Genomic DNA, 19,212 nt, shown 5'->3' with positions numbered 1-19,212 from the left:
AGATATTTTGAAAATTTTATTGTCTATAACCTCTAAATTTTCGTAGAAATGAACTTTTGTTTTAGTGATTATTAAATACATATAATGGAAACATTATATATTTCCCGAAGCTAAAGAAAAATTTGTTGACTTTTATTTTCTAAAGGAGAAAACGAAAATTTCTGTTTTGTAAGTATTTTTTAATGAAATTTTGGAATTTTTTTTTTATGTTTTTTTAAATAATTATGAGTTAAATAATACAACAAAAAATACGTAAAACCATTATGGACGCACTGGATAGTTTTATAAAAAAGAAAAAGGAAGAAATCAAAGGTTAGCAAGAAGAAAGTTATTACTTGTATACAAACAGAAATATGTACAAGTACATACATACATACATATGTATGTATGTATGTATATATATATATTTATTTATATGTTTATTTGAATTAATAACAAATGAATGTAACCATTTTTTGCCCATTTTCCTCCATTTGTGTAAGATAGAAATTAAAGGAAATAAGAGATGGTTCAAACAAGCAGATTTGGAAGATCAAAAAAATAAAGAAATTAACAAATTTTACGAAAAAGAATATAAAAAAAAAAAAGTTGAGGAATATGAAAGATTAAAGGTTAAATAAAATATATGTACTATCATAAAATTTGGACATATTTGTATTTTTTGCAAATTATCTCACTGCATATAAACGTACATATATATATATATAATATGCATTTTTTTTATTTTATTGCATCACTTCGTGTCTTATCCTCATTTTTTATAACATGCTTATCATTTCTTTTAAGAAATTGAATGATGAACTAGACCTAAAACATAAAAAAAGTAGCGCAGATATAGATAATGAAGAAGCAAATATAGGTTATAAAAATAAATTAGGACACTTTGAGCAGTTTATCATAAATAAGCTGTTCCGTATAATACTGCTGCTGTTACACATATTTTCACTTACATAAACACATCGTGCGTATTTGCAACGTTATTTGTGGCCTATGTACAACCGTATTACACCACATTACACCACATATGTTTATATGTATTATTAATAATATTGTTATCATAATTTTTATTTTCAGAAATAACATTAAGTAACAAACAAATCATTATTCTACTACGGCAATTAAAAGAGCCTATAAGATTGTTTGGTGAAACTGATCTACAAAGGTACATATTAAAATATACATATATACATGTATGTGTATATTAATTTTTTAATTTATGTTAACTGATCATAAAAATACATATATTGTTTCTCCAATTTAGGTATAATAGGTTGAAAGAGCTAAAAATAAACAAAAATGAGTTGAAGAGTAAGGAGCAAAACGTGTTTGGTGATGTCCTAAGAGGGAGGTTATATATGCGTACATATATTTATAAATATATATTTATATATTAATACAAAAGTAAATGTATGTAAATGTATAAGTACGTGTTAATGTGCTCATAAATGTGGGTAAATAGCTGTACGTAATAGCAAATATTATGAACAGATCATAACATTTTGCACATTTTTTTTTTTTTTTTTTTTTTCCGCGCGCGAAGATTAAAAGAAAATTCTCTAGATTTAATTGAGGACAATTTGGAAGATGAAATTGAGAACACTAATTCGAAGGAAGCAGTAAAATTAGAAAGATCCTCCAATGAAAAGCAAAATAATGAAAACGGAAAAGAATTAGATAAAGAAAAAATTATATATGACTGGATAAAAAGTACTATGAAAGAATGGAACGAAGAAATTGAGAATAACGAGGACAGTAAAAAGAAAATAAAACAAGCTACATACTTGCAAACACATAAAGACCTAAGGCCGCTTGAAAAAAAATTAAAACAAAAAAGGTAATATATTATAAAAAAAAAATGTAATATACAAAGTATACCAGTGCACATATCGAGCATTATTAATATATATATGTATGTGTAATTGTGTGTGTTTATTTGAGTCTTTGTGTATATGCATATATGTGTGTGTTTATTTGAGTCTTTGTGTATATGCGTATATGTGTGTGTTTATTTGAGTCTTTGTGTATATGCGTATATGTGTGTGTTTATTTGAGTCTTTGTGTATATGCGTATATGTGTGTGTATTTGTCAATATCGATTTTTATTTTTACTTCTTTAAATTTAGCCTGGAACTTGACATACTCGAAAAAATATACAACATAGTTTCTTGTTGCCAAAAGAGGAACTTTAAGGCCGCTCATGATGCGTAAAGAGAAAAAAAAGAATGAAAAACAAATGAGCTGAATAATTTTAGTTATACCTTTCATATATTACATTATGTTATATTCCACTGCACTTGAGTAATCGTACCTTATGATGTATAGCTTATTATTTTTACGTTATTCTACCTTATGTTGTGTACTTTTTGCTTATTGTTCGCTTATTATTCGTTTATTGTTCGTTTATTGTTCTTTTATTGTTCGCTTACTTTTCGTATATTTTTATTTGATTGTTCGTTTATTTCTGTTTATTTATTTTTTTTTTTTTAGTTATATGCTGCTAGCCATAGGGAATGCTGCTTGGCCTATGGGGGTTACAATGGTCGGGATTCATGAGAGAGCAGGACGGTCGAAAATCTTTGCCTCCGAAGTAAAAAGGAAAACTCATTCAAACTTGTGAAATTAAATAATTTAATATATATATGCGTGTATATATGAGTTTCCATAAAAAACTACTTACGAGGCTCATTTCACGTACATTTTATTAAGTATTTTTAACATTTTTACTTGTATCTTTCTGTTACATATTTATACAGGTCGCACATATTCTAAACGATGAAACAACGAGAAAATACATTCAAATGATTAAGAGGTAAACAAAATGAACATGCATATTTGTGTGATTATGCTTAAGTATATGTAATGTATATGTATATATATATGTATATATATGTATAACGTACACATATATAGTTGAACACTTTACCAATGTATTTATCCACTTCCATTTTTAAACACCTAATGTCCTTTTTATTTCATTCTTTTATTTTAAGGCTGCTGTCTTTTTGCCAAAGAAAATATTGCACAAACCCGTCAGAGGCCGTTAACCTGTCGACAATTCATATTTAAATTATTTCTTTGTATAATTATGTAGAACTATATTTCATTTCTCTTTTTCTTTTTTTTGTATGTTTCTTTTTTTACGAATGTGCGTTTTTATTTCAATTTTTAACTTTTTTTTTTTTTTTCTTTTTTTTAATTTATAAAAAAAAAGCTTGGAAATTCAATTATTTTCCCTTTTTTTAAACTATTTGAACTTTTTTGTTTTATAAGTTTTACAATTAACAACTGATTGAATATTGATCTTGATGAGGAAAAACTGAAATTTATAAAAATAATCATTTCGCAGAGTTACGGGTCAAATGAAAAGGGGTAAGAGATCATTAAAAAATTAAAATAAAATAATAAAAATAAACATGCACGCATGTATAAATATATGGGTACACATATATGAATATATACACACATACATACATATACATACACATATATTCGTATATAAATTCGTAACATTAAAAAAAGTTTGTATCCTTTTTATTTACGCATAAAATATCAAAATATAGCAAAAAGAATAAGTGGAGTAACCAAGTAACGGAGTAAAAATAAAGAACTTTCTTATTTTTTTTAAAATAAGAAATATTTCGGCATCATTTCCTAACAGTCATAATATAAGTGATAATCATAGGGAGACACATACTTGTTATAGGAGACAATTTCTTCTCTTTTGAATTTTATATATTCTTGTATCATTTCCTACAAGGAGTAAAGAAAAATGGGATGGGAATGAACTTACATAGTATAAGAAAAGGGCGCATTCAACACCCAATTACTGCTATCTGTGGGAAATACGGACAACACTCGCCTTGCAGCTACAGTGCTTTTCCATGTACACACAAACATATATACATACATATATACACACATATATATATACATACATATATACATACATACATATATACATACATATATACATACATATATACATACATACATATATACATACATATATACATACATACATATATACATACATATATACATACATATATACATACATATATACACACACATACATATATATATGTATATACATGCGTATGTAACATGTGCATATATATACGTTCATACACACATAAAACGCACCAATGAGCACATAACGTGCTAACCTTTTTAAAAATTCCATTGACGGTCAAGAACTCGTGGTCTTTTTCAAGGGCATCTAAACTTTCTGCAAGCGAAAAACATATATTCTCTGGTTGATTACATCTAAAGAAATTACGAAAATCGGTATTATCCTTTATGTCATGAAACGTATTATAATCTTTTAAGGCATGTGTGAGAGTTTGAAAATTTTGAGGGTTCTGAACATAATTAGCAAAAATGTTGGATATGAAGAAGTCTTCATTTTTACTTTCAAAAGGTACTAAAGGTTGTTCTTTTGATTTAATTCCATCATATCCTGCTAAAATTATAGCAGCTATAACTAGATGTGGTGAATTTACATAGTCTGGCAATCTAAATTCAATTCTTTTTTCAGATGAGTTGCTATAATTAATTAAAGATAACCTTATAACAGCACTTCTAGATCCAAAGGAATAAAACAATTTCTGACAAGTTTCAAAACCAGGTACTAATCTTTTATATGAATTCATAGTTGAGTTACAAAATGCTTGTAAAGCTCTTGCATGTTTAATAATACCATTCATAAAATAAAAAGATTCTTTCGATAAATAAAAAGTAGATGGATCATCAATAAAGAAAATATTTTTATTATTTTTCCATAACGAAATATTACAATGTAAACCATTCCCATTATCACTAACTAGCGGTTTTGGCATAAATGTAGCTGTTCTATTAAAAGCATGAACAGTGGTTTTAATTATTTGCTTTGTAATAAATAAATTATCAGCGTTCTTTAAAGCATCAAAATATTTTAATGATATTTCATGTTGACTTGTAGACACTTCATGATGATATCTTTGTACATTGATATTTAAATCATTTAAAGCTCGGCATATTCTAAGTTTAATCATATTTGATGTATCATAAGGATCAGTAGCAAAATAACCACATTTTTTTTTTAATTTTTTACTATCATCATTAATTAAACCATCATTTCTAGGAATACGGCAATATTCCTTATATGATGATGGTTCTGATTTATTAATAATACTATCACTATTTCTATATATATCTGATAAATCATTCTTACATGAAAATGATTCTCTATCATAAACTTTCATATAAGAATTATATTCATCTAGATTATAATTCACCTTATCAAAAATAAAAAATTCTATTTCGTTTCCTACACAAACAGTGTCAGCTATATTTTCTTTTTTCATAAATTCACACGTCTTCTTCAAAATTGTCCTAGGGCATTTATAATAATCACTTCCATTATATTTTTTAATATCACATAATACATTTAATACAATTCGATCATCACATTCTTCAGTATAACAAGTGGAAAAGTCGACTTTAATATAGAAATCACTTACCTCTGTATCGGAGCATAATTTGATTGATGACGCATCAAAAGGAAAACCATCTTCTAATTTTTTTAATGATATTTCGCTAACATAAAAAAAACATTTAAAAAAACTACCCAGCAGGTTACTAATAATACAAGCCAGTATTTCCACATTGTTTGTCTTATTGGTTATGTACTCAAAAAGGTCCGCGTTACTCGAGAAGCAAATAGACTCTGTGGTTTGTTCCGCGAAAGAACAACAAAAACAAAAAAAAAAAAAAAATAAATAAAATAATGTGCAAGCCCAAGTGATAATCGTAACAGTAGTTTACCGCTTCCGCTTCCGTGGTAGCAGTAATATCCCTCAATGCAACGCAACAAGCAAAATGGAAAATACAAAAAAGTTCTGAATTGTTCATATTTTTTTTAACAAATTTGTCACATATATTACGCTCACAACTTCTCACACGTATGTTATGCAGCCTACGAGACAATGTTGCACTACTAATGTGTATACATATTTGCCTGTTAACATAAGTATACTCAGATATAAAATTTCGAGCATCATCGTTCACGTATATTCACACAAGAGGAAGGTGCAATATAAACAAATACGTGTTTTTTACATGTATATTCATGTACACGTTTTATATACATTTGTGCACGTTTTATATACATATGTACACGTTTTATATACGTATGTACACGTTTTATATACATATGTACGCGTTTTATATACATATGTACGCGTTTTATATACATATGTACACGTTTTATATACATATGGACATTTGTACAACGCTATTTTACGTAAATATGAATTTTTTCCTTTTTTTTTTTTTTTTTTTTTTTTTCTTCTGTACTCATTTTAAAACAGCCAACTGGAATGGAATTTTAACTTTTGGTTTTCTGTAGCTACACTTTTCCTCGTCTTTTTTAGGGGTACAACTGTAACGAACGTCTTGTATAATACGTACTAGTACGTTTTTTGGTAATATTATTTTTATTTGGAATTAATGAAAAAATAAAATAAAATATAAATTACCCAATTTTAACAACGTATCCTCAAAGTATGCTTAATTTTTTTTTTTTCAAAATTTCTTAATTCTATTCATTCTAAATATAAATTTATATTTTTTATTTTACGGACTGTATTTTTAATATTTTCTATTATTTTGTTATGTATAATGATTAAGGTATGTAATATGAGGATTCTTGGGAAGAAAATGCTCGTTTCAAAATGCACGATTTTCGAATATTACCCCTTTTAAAAATTTTAGTATTGAAACATAAAATGTACGTATATATGCATACATGTATATATATATCTTATACTTGAACGTACGTATATACATATATATGTATATAATATGTATATATTTATACCTGTTCACATGGCGATTTTGTTATATTAACGTTATTAAAAATATAAAAAAATATAATAAAATTAATACCTAGAAAATGATACTGCATATGTATATAATTCTCATTTATGGTACTGCCTTTGCCCTAGGGTGTTCTAAATTTTTAGGAGCTTAATTATAAGATGAATTTAACACTTAACACCGATATATTATTAATTTTTTTTCATACAAAAATGTTTAATCATATAATTATGTACATAATATACGCATATATTTTTGTGCCTATTTGAGATTTTACTAATTTTTCGTTGCTGCCAAAATTACTGTAAAGTGCCAAGAAAAAAAAAAGAAAAGAAAAGATAAAAGATAAAAAAAAAGTAAAATGAAAAAAGAAGAAAAATGAAAAAAGAAGAAAAATGAAAAAAGAAGAAAAATGAAAAAAGAAGAAAAATGAAAAGAGAAAAGAGAAAAGAGAAAAATGAAAAATGAAAAAAAAAAAGATATGATAACCACCCAATTTTAGATGAATATGCGTGTTTTATAAGTAAAAATGCCTGCATTAATTTTTTCATTCAACTAATGGCGTTTATATAACATTTGTTCCTCCCCGTCAATCGAATTACTATTAGAGCTACAAAATTTTTTTTTTTTTTTTTAACATTTTAGGGCCATATTAAACCCACGTATAAATATATATACATATATATATATATATATATGTATATATTTAGAAGCATAAATAAGGTTATGTACGTGTAGTAATGGTTTATCCCGACATGACTTATTATATTGCCTGAGCTTGCAGAAATATACGTAAAAAAAAATATATATAAAAGAAAACGTTGCGTACATACAGATATGTATATTTGTTGTGTACATACCTTTACTAATTGTCGTCCATTAGCTGACATATATTTTTGGTATTCGTATAATTTTAAACCATATATTTACGGGACGAAAAATACTGAAGAAAAGAACACCACATGTTTTTTGAGTTCTGGGTGGCTGTTGCAATTCGAGTTGCATATTGGGTCTCATGAAAATTGCAACTATATAATGATGGGCATACTTTTTACTCCTTTGTTTTATTATATTTTACTCTATTCATTTTGCTTTATTTATTTTGCTCTATTCATTTTGCTTTATTTATTTTGCTCTATTCATTTTGCTTTATTTATTTTGCTCTATTCATTTTGCTTTATTTATTTTGCTTTATTTATTTTGCTCTATTCATTTTGCTTTATTTATTTTGCTCTATTCATTTTACTTTATTTTTTTATTTTCCCCCCTCCCTCATTTAGACGTCTTGTCATCCGCATAAAATTTATCTTGCACTTATTTCGATACGTATACATGAATACACATACATATATGGACGCATGCTCATGCTATTCGCAACCAGTTCAAGACTATTTCGTATTTCGTTTTCACCTCAAGTGATTATAACCTTATAAAAGCGAACATCTCGCAGGAAGCATTGTTCGACCAATGAAATAAATTTTTTTTTTTTTTTTTTTTTTTATTATCAACGATGTTACTATGAAAAATGGTAAATCACACACACATTGTAAGTTCAACAGTTTTGGCGGAGTTCCTTCGAAAAAGTTAAGCAAAAACGCATGGAGCACATATGCATGTGCAAAAAGGGCCCACATATGTACACATGTTCGCACATACATATATATATATATATATGCATACACAAACGCATATATATGCGCATATAATAATACACGACGCATGTAACCATGCGGATAGGGAAACTGGCTCACACTAAATCATTTGTCTGATAAGGCAACTACTCCTGGCAATTCCTTCCCTTCTAAAAGTTCTAGAGATGCTCCTCCTCCAGTTGAAACATGACTAACTTCATCTTTCATTTGTTGTTGTTCAACTAGGGAAGCAGTATCACCTCCTCCAACAATAGTAATAGCACCTTTCTTAGTAGCTTCAACAACTAGCTTTAAACATTCAATACTGCCTTTAGCAAAATTCGGCATTTCAAAAACACCTTGAGGTCCATTCCAAATAATAGTTTTTGAAGTTAAAATTATATCTTTATATTTTTCTATACTTTTATTACCTGCATCTAATCCCATCCAATTATCTTCAATTCCCTCTTCATCTGTAACAATTTTGGTATTCGCATTGTTGTCAAAGTTATCAGCTATTTTAAAATCTACTGGTAGAATAATTTGGACATTTTTATTTTTTGCCTTTTGCATAATTTCACCTACTATTTTACTACCTGCTTCATCAAATAAGGACTTCCCAATTTTCATATTATTTAAAACATATTTAAATGTATAAGCCATACCGCCACCTATAATCATTCTATCTACTCTATCTAATAGATTTTTTATTAATTGTATCTTATCAGAAACTTTAGCTCCACCTAAAATAGCTAGTAATGGTCTCTGTGGATTTTCTAATGCTTTACTAAAATATTCTAATTCTTTTTTCATTAAAAAACCAGATGCTTTAATGTCTAATTTGACTCCTACCATACTACTATGAGCTCTATGTGCTGTACCAAATGCATCATTAATAAATATATCCCCTAATTTTGTCAAATCATTTTGAAATTTTTCCACATCATCTTTATTTGCTTTTATTTTATTTCCATCCTTATCTATTCCTTTTCCTTCTTCTTCAATATGAAACCTTAAATTTTCTAATAAAATAACTGAGTTATCCTTTGCTTTGCTTATTTCTTTTTCTATTTCTTCTCCTACACAGTCATTCAAAAATAATACTTCTTCTCCTAATAAAGTCTTCAAATTATCAGCAACTGGTCTTAAGGTATACTTGCTATTTTTCATTCCATCAGGTCTACCACAATGGGATATTAAAATGATTTTTGAAGCTCCTTCCTTTTTTAAATAATTAATTGTTGGCAGTGTTGCCTTAATTCTTGTGTTATCTTTTATTATTCCATTTTCTATAGGTACGTTAAAATCCACTCTTACCAAAATTTTTTTGTTCTTTAAATCCTTTACATCCGTTATGCTTAGTTTCTTACCCAACATTTTCGCTCTACATAAGGAAAAAAAAAAAAAAAATAGTACGCGGGAATGTGTGAGCGTTGATAAGAAGTGTACTCACATAAAAAAAAGATGTACATACAGGTGTACATATATATGTATACACATATGTACGTATTGTATGTACGTACATGCAGATGTACGCAACTCGCAAAAATGCAGGCAGGTACATATTCACATGCCCCCAATGATACTCATTAATCTTACTTGATTTTTTTTTCCCCTTTAAAACAATATTTTTGTTAGAGTAATAATTATGCTTTCAGTGAAGCTATATGTGCCTTGCGTACAATTTATTTTATTTAGAATATAATAAAGATTTCTATTTGTTTTATTTATTTTAAATATTTTTTTTATTTTAATTTTTTTAGTTTTATTTTATGTTCTTTTTTTTTTAATTGTTTAGCTCCTATTTTTATTAATACAAGTTAAAGGATGTTATATTACGATATCGTGATAATGTTTTTGCGGAATTATGATATACTCGAAAATAAATTTTTTTTTTTTTTTTTTATACTTTAAAATTGAAGTCAAAATTGAAGTAAACGTCAAAATGAAGTTGAAGTTAAAACGTTATTTGCAACATGCCTATTAAATTAAATGTGTTAACCGCTAAAAATAGTATATATATATATATGTGTACTTATGTATACATATGTTATCATCGCTATGTTTGCATGCGTTTTATATCCTTTTAAATGTTTATAGTGTCATAATTGTATTTCAAGGTTACTTTATTATTTTATTTTGCTTCTCTACCCCTATACATATTCACTTTACACTTAACAGTTATATTTTTAGCGCATAAACTTTTTTTAAATTAAGTAATATACATATGTAATGTCTGCCGTAAAATTCCTAATTAAAAAAAAATATATATATATTCTCTAGCATAAGTAAAGCTGGAGGCATCGTATACAATAGGTGGTGCAATATTTTTTTTAAATGTTCTAATATTTTTGTATGGTAAAGTGAAGAAGCTTAGTATGATGATCACCCCCCTTCCTCCTCTTATTATAGCTCTACATGGCGTTTTCAGAGATAAGGCGAATTCCGAGCCAGTAGGTAAATTTTGGGGGGTACACAAGTAAAAGGAATAGGGGAAAAAACAAAAAAAAAAAAAAGTAAAAATAAAATTTGAAATAAATCTTGAATTAAAACATACAAAAACTTGAAATATATCTTGAATTAAAACGTACATAAAACTTGAAATATATCTTGAATTAAAACGTACATAAAACTTGAAATATATCTTGAATTAAAACGTACATAAAACTTGAAATATATCTTGAAATATCTAGAGCCTGTATTCCACTTCAGCACTGTGACGCTCTTTTAAATAGTAACTGTTCGGGTAAATTGATGAAAAATGGAAAAAAAAGGTATATATAATATGCACATGTACGTATGTTTGAACATGTTCGTATGTTTGATCATGTACGTATGTTTGAACATGTACGTATGTTTGAACATGTACGTATGTTTGAACATGTACGTATGTTTGAACATGTACGTATGTTTGAACATGTACGTATGCATGTACATGTACGTATGCATGTACATGTACGCATATGTATATATGTATGCCTTTAAGTGTGCGTAAATGTAATTTGCTAAACGTACCTAATTGGGCGTGCTATACTCATAAATTTTAAGAGCATTTCGTTGTATTCTTCCTTTTCGTCGCTTTTTATTGTGATGGCCCCGCCGGCTCCTATAGAAATCTTCAAAAAAGGGAGGATTAACAAAAAGCATGTGTCGAAGGATGCATTTTTATTCGTATATTTTAATTTATTTTTTTTCGTCTTTTTATTCGTATTTTTATTTTTATTATTCTTTTTATTTGCATTTCTGTTCATCTTATTCGTCGCAAAAGCTGCATATGTAAAAGTACATTGTCATTTTTTATTATAGCCGTCCGAATAACTATGTTAAAAATGAAATTCCCTTGGATAGAAATGAAGCCGATGGAACCAGAGTATATACCCCTGGGTGTGTTTTCGATGCTGTAAATGTGGGCACAAAAGATGGGTGTACGAATGTGAAGTGGTGTAGGTGATTAGATAACACTTATGCGAAATGGGGGTGAGAGCATGTGCAGCTGTGCGAGCTACGCGCATACGTACACACAAACATACATCCATACACTCACGTACATACGTCCGTACATATGCTCGTATAAACATGTTGAGCCGGGCTCACATGAACCCGTTTGCGGGCGACTGTTGCCTTATTTGTACTTTTGTAAGATGGACATGGAAATAAATTTTGGGGAGCCAGTCATAGATCCACCGGGGAAAATATTAATGATAGCATCGGCAAACGTTTTGTCGTGTTTGATTTTTCCTGTAATTTTAGATACCATTTGATGAAGAAATGTATACGTTTCTATATGAAATAATTTCACTACTTTTACAGTGTCCCGTTCGCATATTCGGTTGAAGTCATTTGTTGTTAGGTCTACAATCATTAAGTTTTCTGATCTCTCCTTTTTATCATTAAATAGTTTATCTTTTAAAATATTATCGTCTTCTTCTGTTTTTCCTCTTTCGATTGTACCCTTAATAGGTTTACTAAACATAATACTGTCTTTATTTTTTCGTAAAAATTCTTCAGGACTAAAGCACAATATTGTAAATTTTAATTTATCATTTACAATCTTTTTTGTTGGCTCATCATTCATTCCCCTTTCCTCATTTCGCACTATTGTTCTATCATAGTGTATATAGCAACTGTAAGAAACTTTATTTACAGTTCTCATGTATTTATATAAGTCCAAAAGATTAAGAGCTGTCAATTCAGACTTAGTACAAAAGGACCCTTTAAATTTCGTCGTTAAACAGAGTTCATATGAGTGGCCCTTTTCAATATACTCTTTACATGCTTTAATATTTTCTATATACATCTCTTTACTCAATGAAGAAGTAAAAGTAAACTTGCTCAACTTTACATCCTTAACAATAGCATTATGATCCTTGTCTTTGTTTTCTTTTCCTTTCCATTCCTTGTAGCCACTTTTTTCATCCATCAAATTTTTTACAATATGACGAATTTTATATGACGTGCCATAAATCCATTGATCATTATAATTTTTGATATCCTCATATGAGTAGCGGTAGTGTTGATGAAAGCAGGAGTGGTAGTCACATGGACTACGCTTCGATGAAGTACTTAACCCATTTTGTAACTCTGTCATGGTTAATTTCTCTTCCATTTCGTTGATGTTATGGTCATTGGGTAAGCTCGAAAGGTAGCTTTTAAAAGATTGTTCTTCTGGCAAAAGCGAAATTAAATAAACGCTATTTTTTGGCATATTCAGAGCAATGAAATTCTGGGGTAAAATAAATACAGAGACAGGGTAAGAACCCTCTTCACTGTCACTTCTTACGTGTTCATATTTTTTTCCATATATATTTTTGATTGTTTCATATTTGTATTCGTAGTTAAAGAAACCAAAGTAACCCATTAAACACGAGTCTTTACTATTTATAAATTCGTCTTCTTCTACTTCGTTTTTGGAGCACTTACCATCGTCCCCATGGTTCTCTCCTGAGGAATATTCATTATATCCATTTACACAGTACTCTAGCAGCTTCTTCTGCCCGTTAACGGTATTAGTAGAGGTACCCAGGCCTATGTTGCTACTAACATTGGCGCTCCTACTAATATTGGTTCTATTACTTTCATATGTTCTATTGTTTGATTCTTTTTCGCTGCTCTCGAGGAGGTCATGTATGTGTACCCGCTTATAATCAATAGTAAAATTATCTTTAAAGCGCTCAATCCTTTCGTTCAAGTGGTGAACCAAACAGCTGTCATGCTTATCTGTGTGATAGTTAATTCGGTACTTGTTACCACTTTTTTCTCTCGTCAAGTTTACAACAACGCTATTAAAATGTTCGCAATTGCTCTTTTGGCAGTCCCTCTCTTCGCACGACCCTTTTTCCAAGTTATTTCTTTCATGATTATTTGTTCCATAGCAGTAGTAGTACTCTATAACCTCACTTAGAACCCCTTTGGTATTGCCCATGTAAGAAAACCTAGAATTATTTAGCATTTCATCGAAGCTAACCTTATCAGAGGTGGTATTTCCCCCCTCAATTGAACTCCTCTCCTTTTCTTTGTATAAAATTTCATGATTACTATCAAGCCAAAAACATATGTCATCTTCACAATACGCAATATTTTTAAATATTTCGTAAGCAATTGCGCAAATATTTTTTAACCCCACGATATTTAAAATTGTTAGTTTCCATGTGCATTGTTGTAGTACACCATTCTTAACATTCTTTATTTTTTTTTTTTCAAAATTCGTTGATAATTTATATTCTAATATGTTAACTTTAATGTCTTTATTTGTATTAATATATTTTAAAGTGATATTTTTAAAATTTTCAAAAAAGACAATATTAAAATCAGTTCCAACCGATTCGGGATGATACTGAACAGTGTAGTAAGGTAAGTGTTTATGTTGAGTGCCCATTACAATATATTCATTTAAATAAATAGAATAACAGGTTATATGTAATTTATCACTCATATGTTGTTCACTTACTTTTAAAGAGTTATAGCAAACTGCTTTGAATTTATCTTTTATGTTATTAAATAAAACACATACTCCTCTCCTTTCATCATTGCATATATTAATAATGTTTGTATTACCATGAAACATATTTTTTACTTTTTCAATTTTACACCCATAAAAGTAGCATATTAATTGATGCCCATAACATATGCCTAAAATAGGCATATTAATTTTATTCTTCAATATTTCTATCACTAAATCATTGTTTGTATTTGTTTCAGGGTTACCATACCCTGGAGATATAACAATATTGTCAATTATATCATAGTAGTTTCTCATGAATTCATTAAAATTCAATTTATCCGGGTATACTATTATAGGTTCTGCACGGTTTACCTTGTGCAAATAATTGACGATGTTGTAGGAATATGAATCGTAGTTATCGATAAACAGACTAACGATGTGTTTTCCCATTTTGAAAAGGTGTTCTCAGGAGATGTATGCCATGTACATTATGCACGCCATGTACGTCTTAGCTTTCCGCTTCGCAGGTGAAGGAGTAGGCAGTGAGATGCTGTTATAAAAAAGATCATCACAATAGGGGAAACATAGCACAAGTTTGTATATATCTGCAACATATATATATATATAGTTATACACACACCACCATATATGCTTAAACTATTCAGAATAACTCAGTTCATACGTTTTAAAAATCGTATACCTATATCCACTTCGTGCACATGCGTAAACATATATGTGAAGCCATGTTACACACAGAAAAAAAAAAAAAAAATTCGCATTCGTATTTTTTCTTAAAGAAAAAGATCTTTTCGCATACATTTTTTTTTTTTTTTTAAATAAAAAGAAACTTTCTCAAGCATATTATTTTTTGAAAAAGAAGAAATTTTAGCAAGCATATTTTTTTTAAAAAAAAAAAAGAATTTTTCACAAGCGTATTTAAAAAAAAAAAAAAAAAGTTTTCGCATCATCAAAAAAATTAGGAAGGAAGAAACGAATACGTACATGTAGAACTCTATATGTTTGTGCGTGTTTGAACATACATAATTAAGATGGTCACATTAATAGGATATTTTACTCCTGAAAATTAGCTGTTTCGTATTTATTCTTCGAACACAAGGCGGCTTTCGGGCACCAGTCTAAATTTGAAAAAACACAAAAGAGGGTGCGATGAATTAGTAAAACGAATTAGTAAAACGAATTAGTGAAACGAAGGATTAAGGAATATTTTTTTCCGATATTAAAAAGGAATTGAAGGGATGAGAGTGGTTCTTATCCCATCCTACATGTATATATATATGTAGAAGTACGTATTTATGTATAGATGCATTTATATGAATTCAGTCCAATAAGTAGCTTAACTTGTACTTCTTTCTGCAGGATGCTGTATGTACTAATTACCTTTCATATTTTCATATAATAATTCTATATCATCCAAGTCGTATAATAAGGAACCTTTCGAGCTTTTCAATTTCTCGTACTCCCCGCTCCACTTCTTTCCCCGCAAGATCTGTTGAGAGGTATGTATACATATATATGCATACGTACATATTCGAACGTACATATACGAACGTACATATACGAACGTACATATACGAACGTACATATACGAACGTACATATACGTACTTACATAAGCATATATATATATACTCATATACATACGTGTATAAGCACACACAGCCACGTAAATATATATTATAATCAATTCCTCATGTGAATAAAAGAGAGAGAAAAAAGGACAAGAAAAATTGTAACTTCATAATGGTAATAAATATTACAATGTTCCTGAATTTGCAATTTCCCTTATTTGCTAATAAGCCAACTGCCCCCTATATAATAATTAAAAAATCACATTAACACGTACATATATTTTTCCTGTTTGTTTTATATATAAATATGTATGAATACGTACATCAATGACCAATGAAATTATAAACATATTATAAAGAGATAAGGTAAAAGAGCAACATTTACATGTACTGAGAAAGTATGCCAATTTATGCATATTATAAATCGACGGATCCCATTTTGAAAAAGAAAAAATTGCACTCAAGGAGTAACAACGTAGAACAGCGGAGAGCAGTCACCTCTTCATATATATATATATATATAAGTGTGTGTATGTATATACGTGTGTACGTATACACGTATGTGCAATGTATTTGTAAATGTATGCATATATATATTTATGCACATGCCTGCTTATTTTCACTGTATTCTGATTCGTCCTGATGTTTCCTCAAATAATCAACAGAAAGATCTCCATATTTCCCCGCCTTAATTTTTATGTCTTTTATAACTTCTTGAGCAAATAAAACGTACCATTCGTCTTTTTTTATTTTTAATTCTCTAAATTCTGTATCGAATGAAAATTGCACGAAGGGACAATATAGGTAATTATACATGCATATATTACATATACTACATACGTACATATGTACATACATACATATACTACATACATACATATGTACATACATACATACATATATATGTACTTATGAGGACAACTTAAATGAGCTGTTAGTACTGATGCCAAAGTTGGCCACCTAGTCATCTGTTTTTATTTTGCTGATCAGAATATGTGCATAAAATGTACATATTTAAAAAAGACAAAAACAAAATTATTCTCCCCTTTGGTCCATACCCTTCAGCACTATTAATTCTCCATCCTTGACGCGGACGAGTTTGAGTATCTTGTTATCAATTAGCAACCCCCAATAATTTCGTTCACCTATGATTCTAAAAATTAATCCACACGTTTGGGCGTCGTTCATTTGAACTTCCAACTGGGCTATCGTTTTCTGGGGGAAACAAAAAGTGCAAAATGTGGAGGACGTTGTAGTTTATTTTGTTTTATTTATTCTGTTTAATTTATTTTGTTTAATTTATTTTGTTTAATTTATTTTGTTTAATTTATTTTGTTTAATTTATTTTGTTTAATTTATTTTGTTTAATTTATTTTGTTTTAATTATTTTGTTTTAATTATTTTGCTTTATTATGTTTTATTTTATTTTGTTTTGATTATTTTATTTTTTTTAAAGGATCACAATTTTTTTTATATTACCTTACAAAAAAAGTCCTTTTTAATTAGAGAAGTTCGAGTGGTCATTCTGTATTTTATTTTTTAGCGTAAAAACGTATATATGATCATAATTTGCGCGGAAAAGTGTGTATACATGTAAATGCGTGTGTGAACTTATATATACATATACGTGCGTACAACATTGCATACACATTCATACACATTGAATACCCATTCATGCACATTGAATACCCATTCATGCACATTGAATACCCATTCATGCACATTGAATACACGTTCATACGCATTGAACACACGTTCATACGCATTGAACACACACAAATGTTGTAACCTTTTGTCAAGCCACCCAAAAGGAAAGGGATGATTCTGTAAAGAGGTTGTGGTAAAGACACAAATAAACAAAATTGGTATGACGTGTGCTCATGTACATGCAGAACTGTACTAGCATAACATTACACTAACATATTCACACATGTGTATACACAAGAATTTGTATCATATTTAATTGTTACTTACCGGTTCCCTGCAGCTGTCCTTTCCTGCGTACTCTATTATGGCATCTTCATTATGTACACTCCAATTATTCGTTTGTAGCCATCCCTTATCTTATGAAGTGTGCGTAAGAATAGGTGCAAAAGGGGATATAGATCCGTGCAAACATGAACAATTGCACACATACACAAATATCCACATGTATAAATCCACGTATACGTACAACCACATACGCATATATACATCAAACGTGTACAGAAAAAAGAGAAAATACGACGAAGTGGAATATCTTATTATGCTCTTTTACTCAGATCAATTGGCTCGTATGAGGGCTTCAAAAAGTATTCACGACAACTTCCATTAAATTAAAAATTAAAAAAAAAAGAGGCACGTAAAAGGAGCTACATACATTTTATTTTCATGTTCATCATTTTGTAGGCGCCTTTAATTTAATTACCCCCCTGATGAATGCATGTGCATATATTAAAACGGGGCACATATACATATATATATATATATATATATATATATATATGTGAATGCACATACAGTTATGCAAATAGAAGTATGAAAATTGTAACATCGAGTTGAACGAAGGATAAAGAACAGTCTACACTCATGTATATGCCCATTTACATTTATAACTGTACATACATATTTGTATGTTTGCGTGAGTGTGGGTGAGCCCTTTTTAACGCTTTTGCATTTATTTACTGTAGTCCAAGTGCTTTTTGAAATATTTGGGACTTTCAGATGGATATAGCCTATAAGAAAAATAAAAAATAATAAAATGGATGGCTCAATCATTTCTTTTCTTTTTTTTCCCCATTTTTTCAAATTATTGCAATATTGCTTTCAGTATATATAAACAGAGTGATAGTACGACGCTTTTTACCATATTTGTGCTTTTTTATGTTTTATAGATATATAAAATGTAAGTGTTCGTGGTTATGTAAGTTGAAAAATAAGACGAGATGTACTTTATTTCAAAATATGAAGAGTTGCTCTTAAATGACATAAAATTTTGAGAAATTAAAAAAAAAAAAAAGGTTTTTCATTTATTTTATTTTTACACATTAGTCAACCACGTGAGGACGTTAATTTTGCTTTGCAAAAATCTGTTAAAAGAAGGTTCATAAACTCCCTTTAATATTTCGCAGTGGTTAAAATGTAGGAAACACAATACAACTGCTAAAATTTTTTTAACCATTCTTATAGTATTTTTGATTTGTTAAAAAATATAA

General features: G+C 28.8%; 5 protein-coding genes across 5 annotated transcripts; 1 reads left to right on the top strand and 4 right to left on the bottom strand.

The window, feature by feature from the left end:
* Positions 1-263: 263 nt before the first annotated feature.
* Positions 264-3,066, top strand: PRP18 (pre-mRNA-splicing factor 18, putative; the record flags this gene model as incomplete). The annotated part of the gene is made up of 10 exons (XM_029004087.1): positions 264-312; positions 487-611; positions 787-913; positions 1,075-1,162; positions 1,262-1,348; positions 1,541-1,834; positions 2,124-2,204; positions 2,488-2,587; positions 2,754-2,809; positions 2,991-3,066. 10 exons carry the CDS (start codon positions 264-266, stop codon positions 3,064-3,066), a joined length of 1,083 nt encoding a protein of 360 aa, XP_028860812.1.
* A 585-nt stretch (positions 3,067-3,651) lies between these two features.
* Positions 3,652-6,340, bottom strand: PmUG01_07034100 (glutamine synthetase, putative; the record flags this gene model as incomplete). The annotated part of the gene is made up of 3 exons (XM_029004086.1): positions 3,652-3,750; positions 4,167-5,707; positions 6,337-6,340. 3 exons carry the CDS (start codon positions 6,338-6,340, stop codon positions 3,652-3,654), a joined length of 1,644 nt encoding a protein of 547 aa, XP_028860811.1.
* A 2,275-nt stretch (positions 6,341-8,615) lies between these two features.
* On the bottom strand, positions 8,616-9,866 carry PGK (phosphoglycerate kinase, putative; the record flags this gene model as incomplete). Its single annotated transcript, XM_029004085.1, has 1 exon — positions 8,616-9,866. The coding sequence occupies one exon, from the start codon at positions 9,864-9,866 to the stop codon at positions 8,616-8,618; it is 1,251 nt and encodes a 416-aa protein (XP_028860810.1).
* A 1,312-nt stretch (positions 9,867-11,178) lies between these two features.
* Positions 11,179-14,880, bottom strand: PmUG01_07033900 (para-aminobenzoic acid synthetase, putative; the record flags this gene model as incomplete). The annotated part of the gene is made up of 4 exons (XM_029004084.1): positions 11,179-11,227; positions 11,505-11,605; positions 11,776-11,887; positions 12,122-14,880. The coding sequence occupies 4 exons, from the start codon at positions 14,878-14,880 to the stop codon at positions 11,179-11,181; spliced, it is 3,021 nt and encodes a 1,006-aa protein (XP_028860809.1).
* Positions 14,881-15,501: 621 nt separating this feature from the next.
* Positions 15,502-19,178, bottom strand: PmUG01_07033800 (conserved Plasmodium protein, unknown function; the record flags this gene model as incomplete). Its single annotated transcript, XM_029004083.1, has 12 exons — positions 15,502-15,566; positions 15,829-15,937; positions 16,208-16,258; positions 16,628-16,785; positions 17,077-17,233; positions 17,498-17,543; positions 17,808-17,842; positions 17,993-18,081; positions 18,276-18,322; positions 18,426-18,429; positions 18,683-18,732; positions 19,042-19,178. 12 exons carry the CDS (start codon positions 19,176-19,178, stop codon positions 15,502-15,504), a joined length of 948 nt encoding a protein of 315 aa, XP_028860808.1.
* Between the last annotated feature and the right edge of the window lie 34 nt (positions 19,179-19,212).

Source organism: Plasmodium malariae (assembly GCF_900090045.1).
Source record: "Plasmodium malariae genome assembly, chromosome: 7".
NCBI classification, from domain to species: Eukaryota; Apicomplexa; class Aconoidasida; order Haemosporida; family Plasmodiidae; genus Plasmodium; species Plasmodium malariae.
The sequence above is the reverse complement of the archived record's forward strand: the minus strand, read 5'-3'. Positions and strand labels throughout refer to the sequence as shown.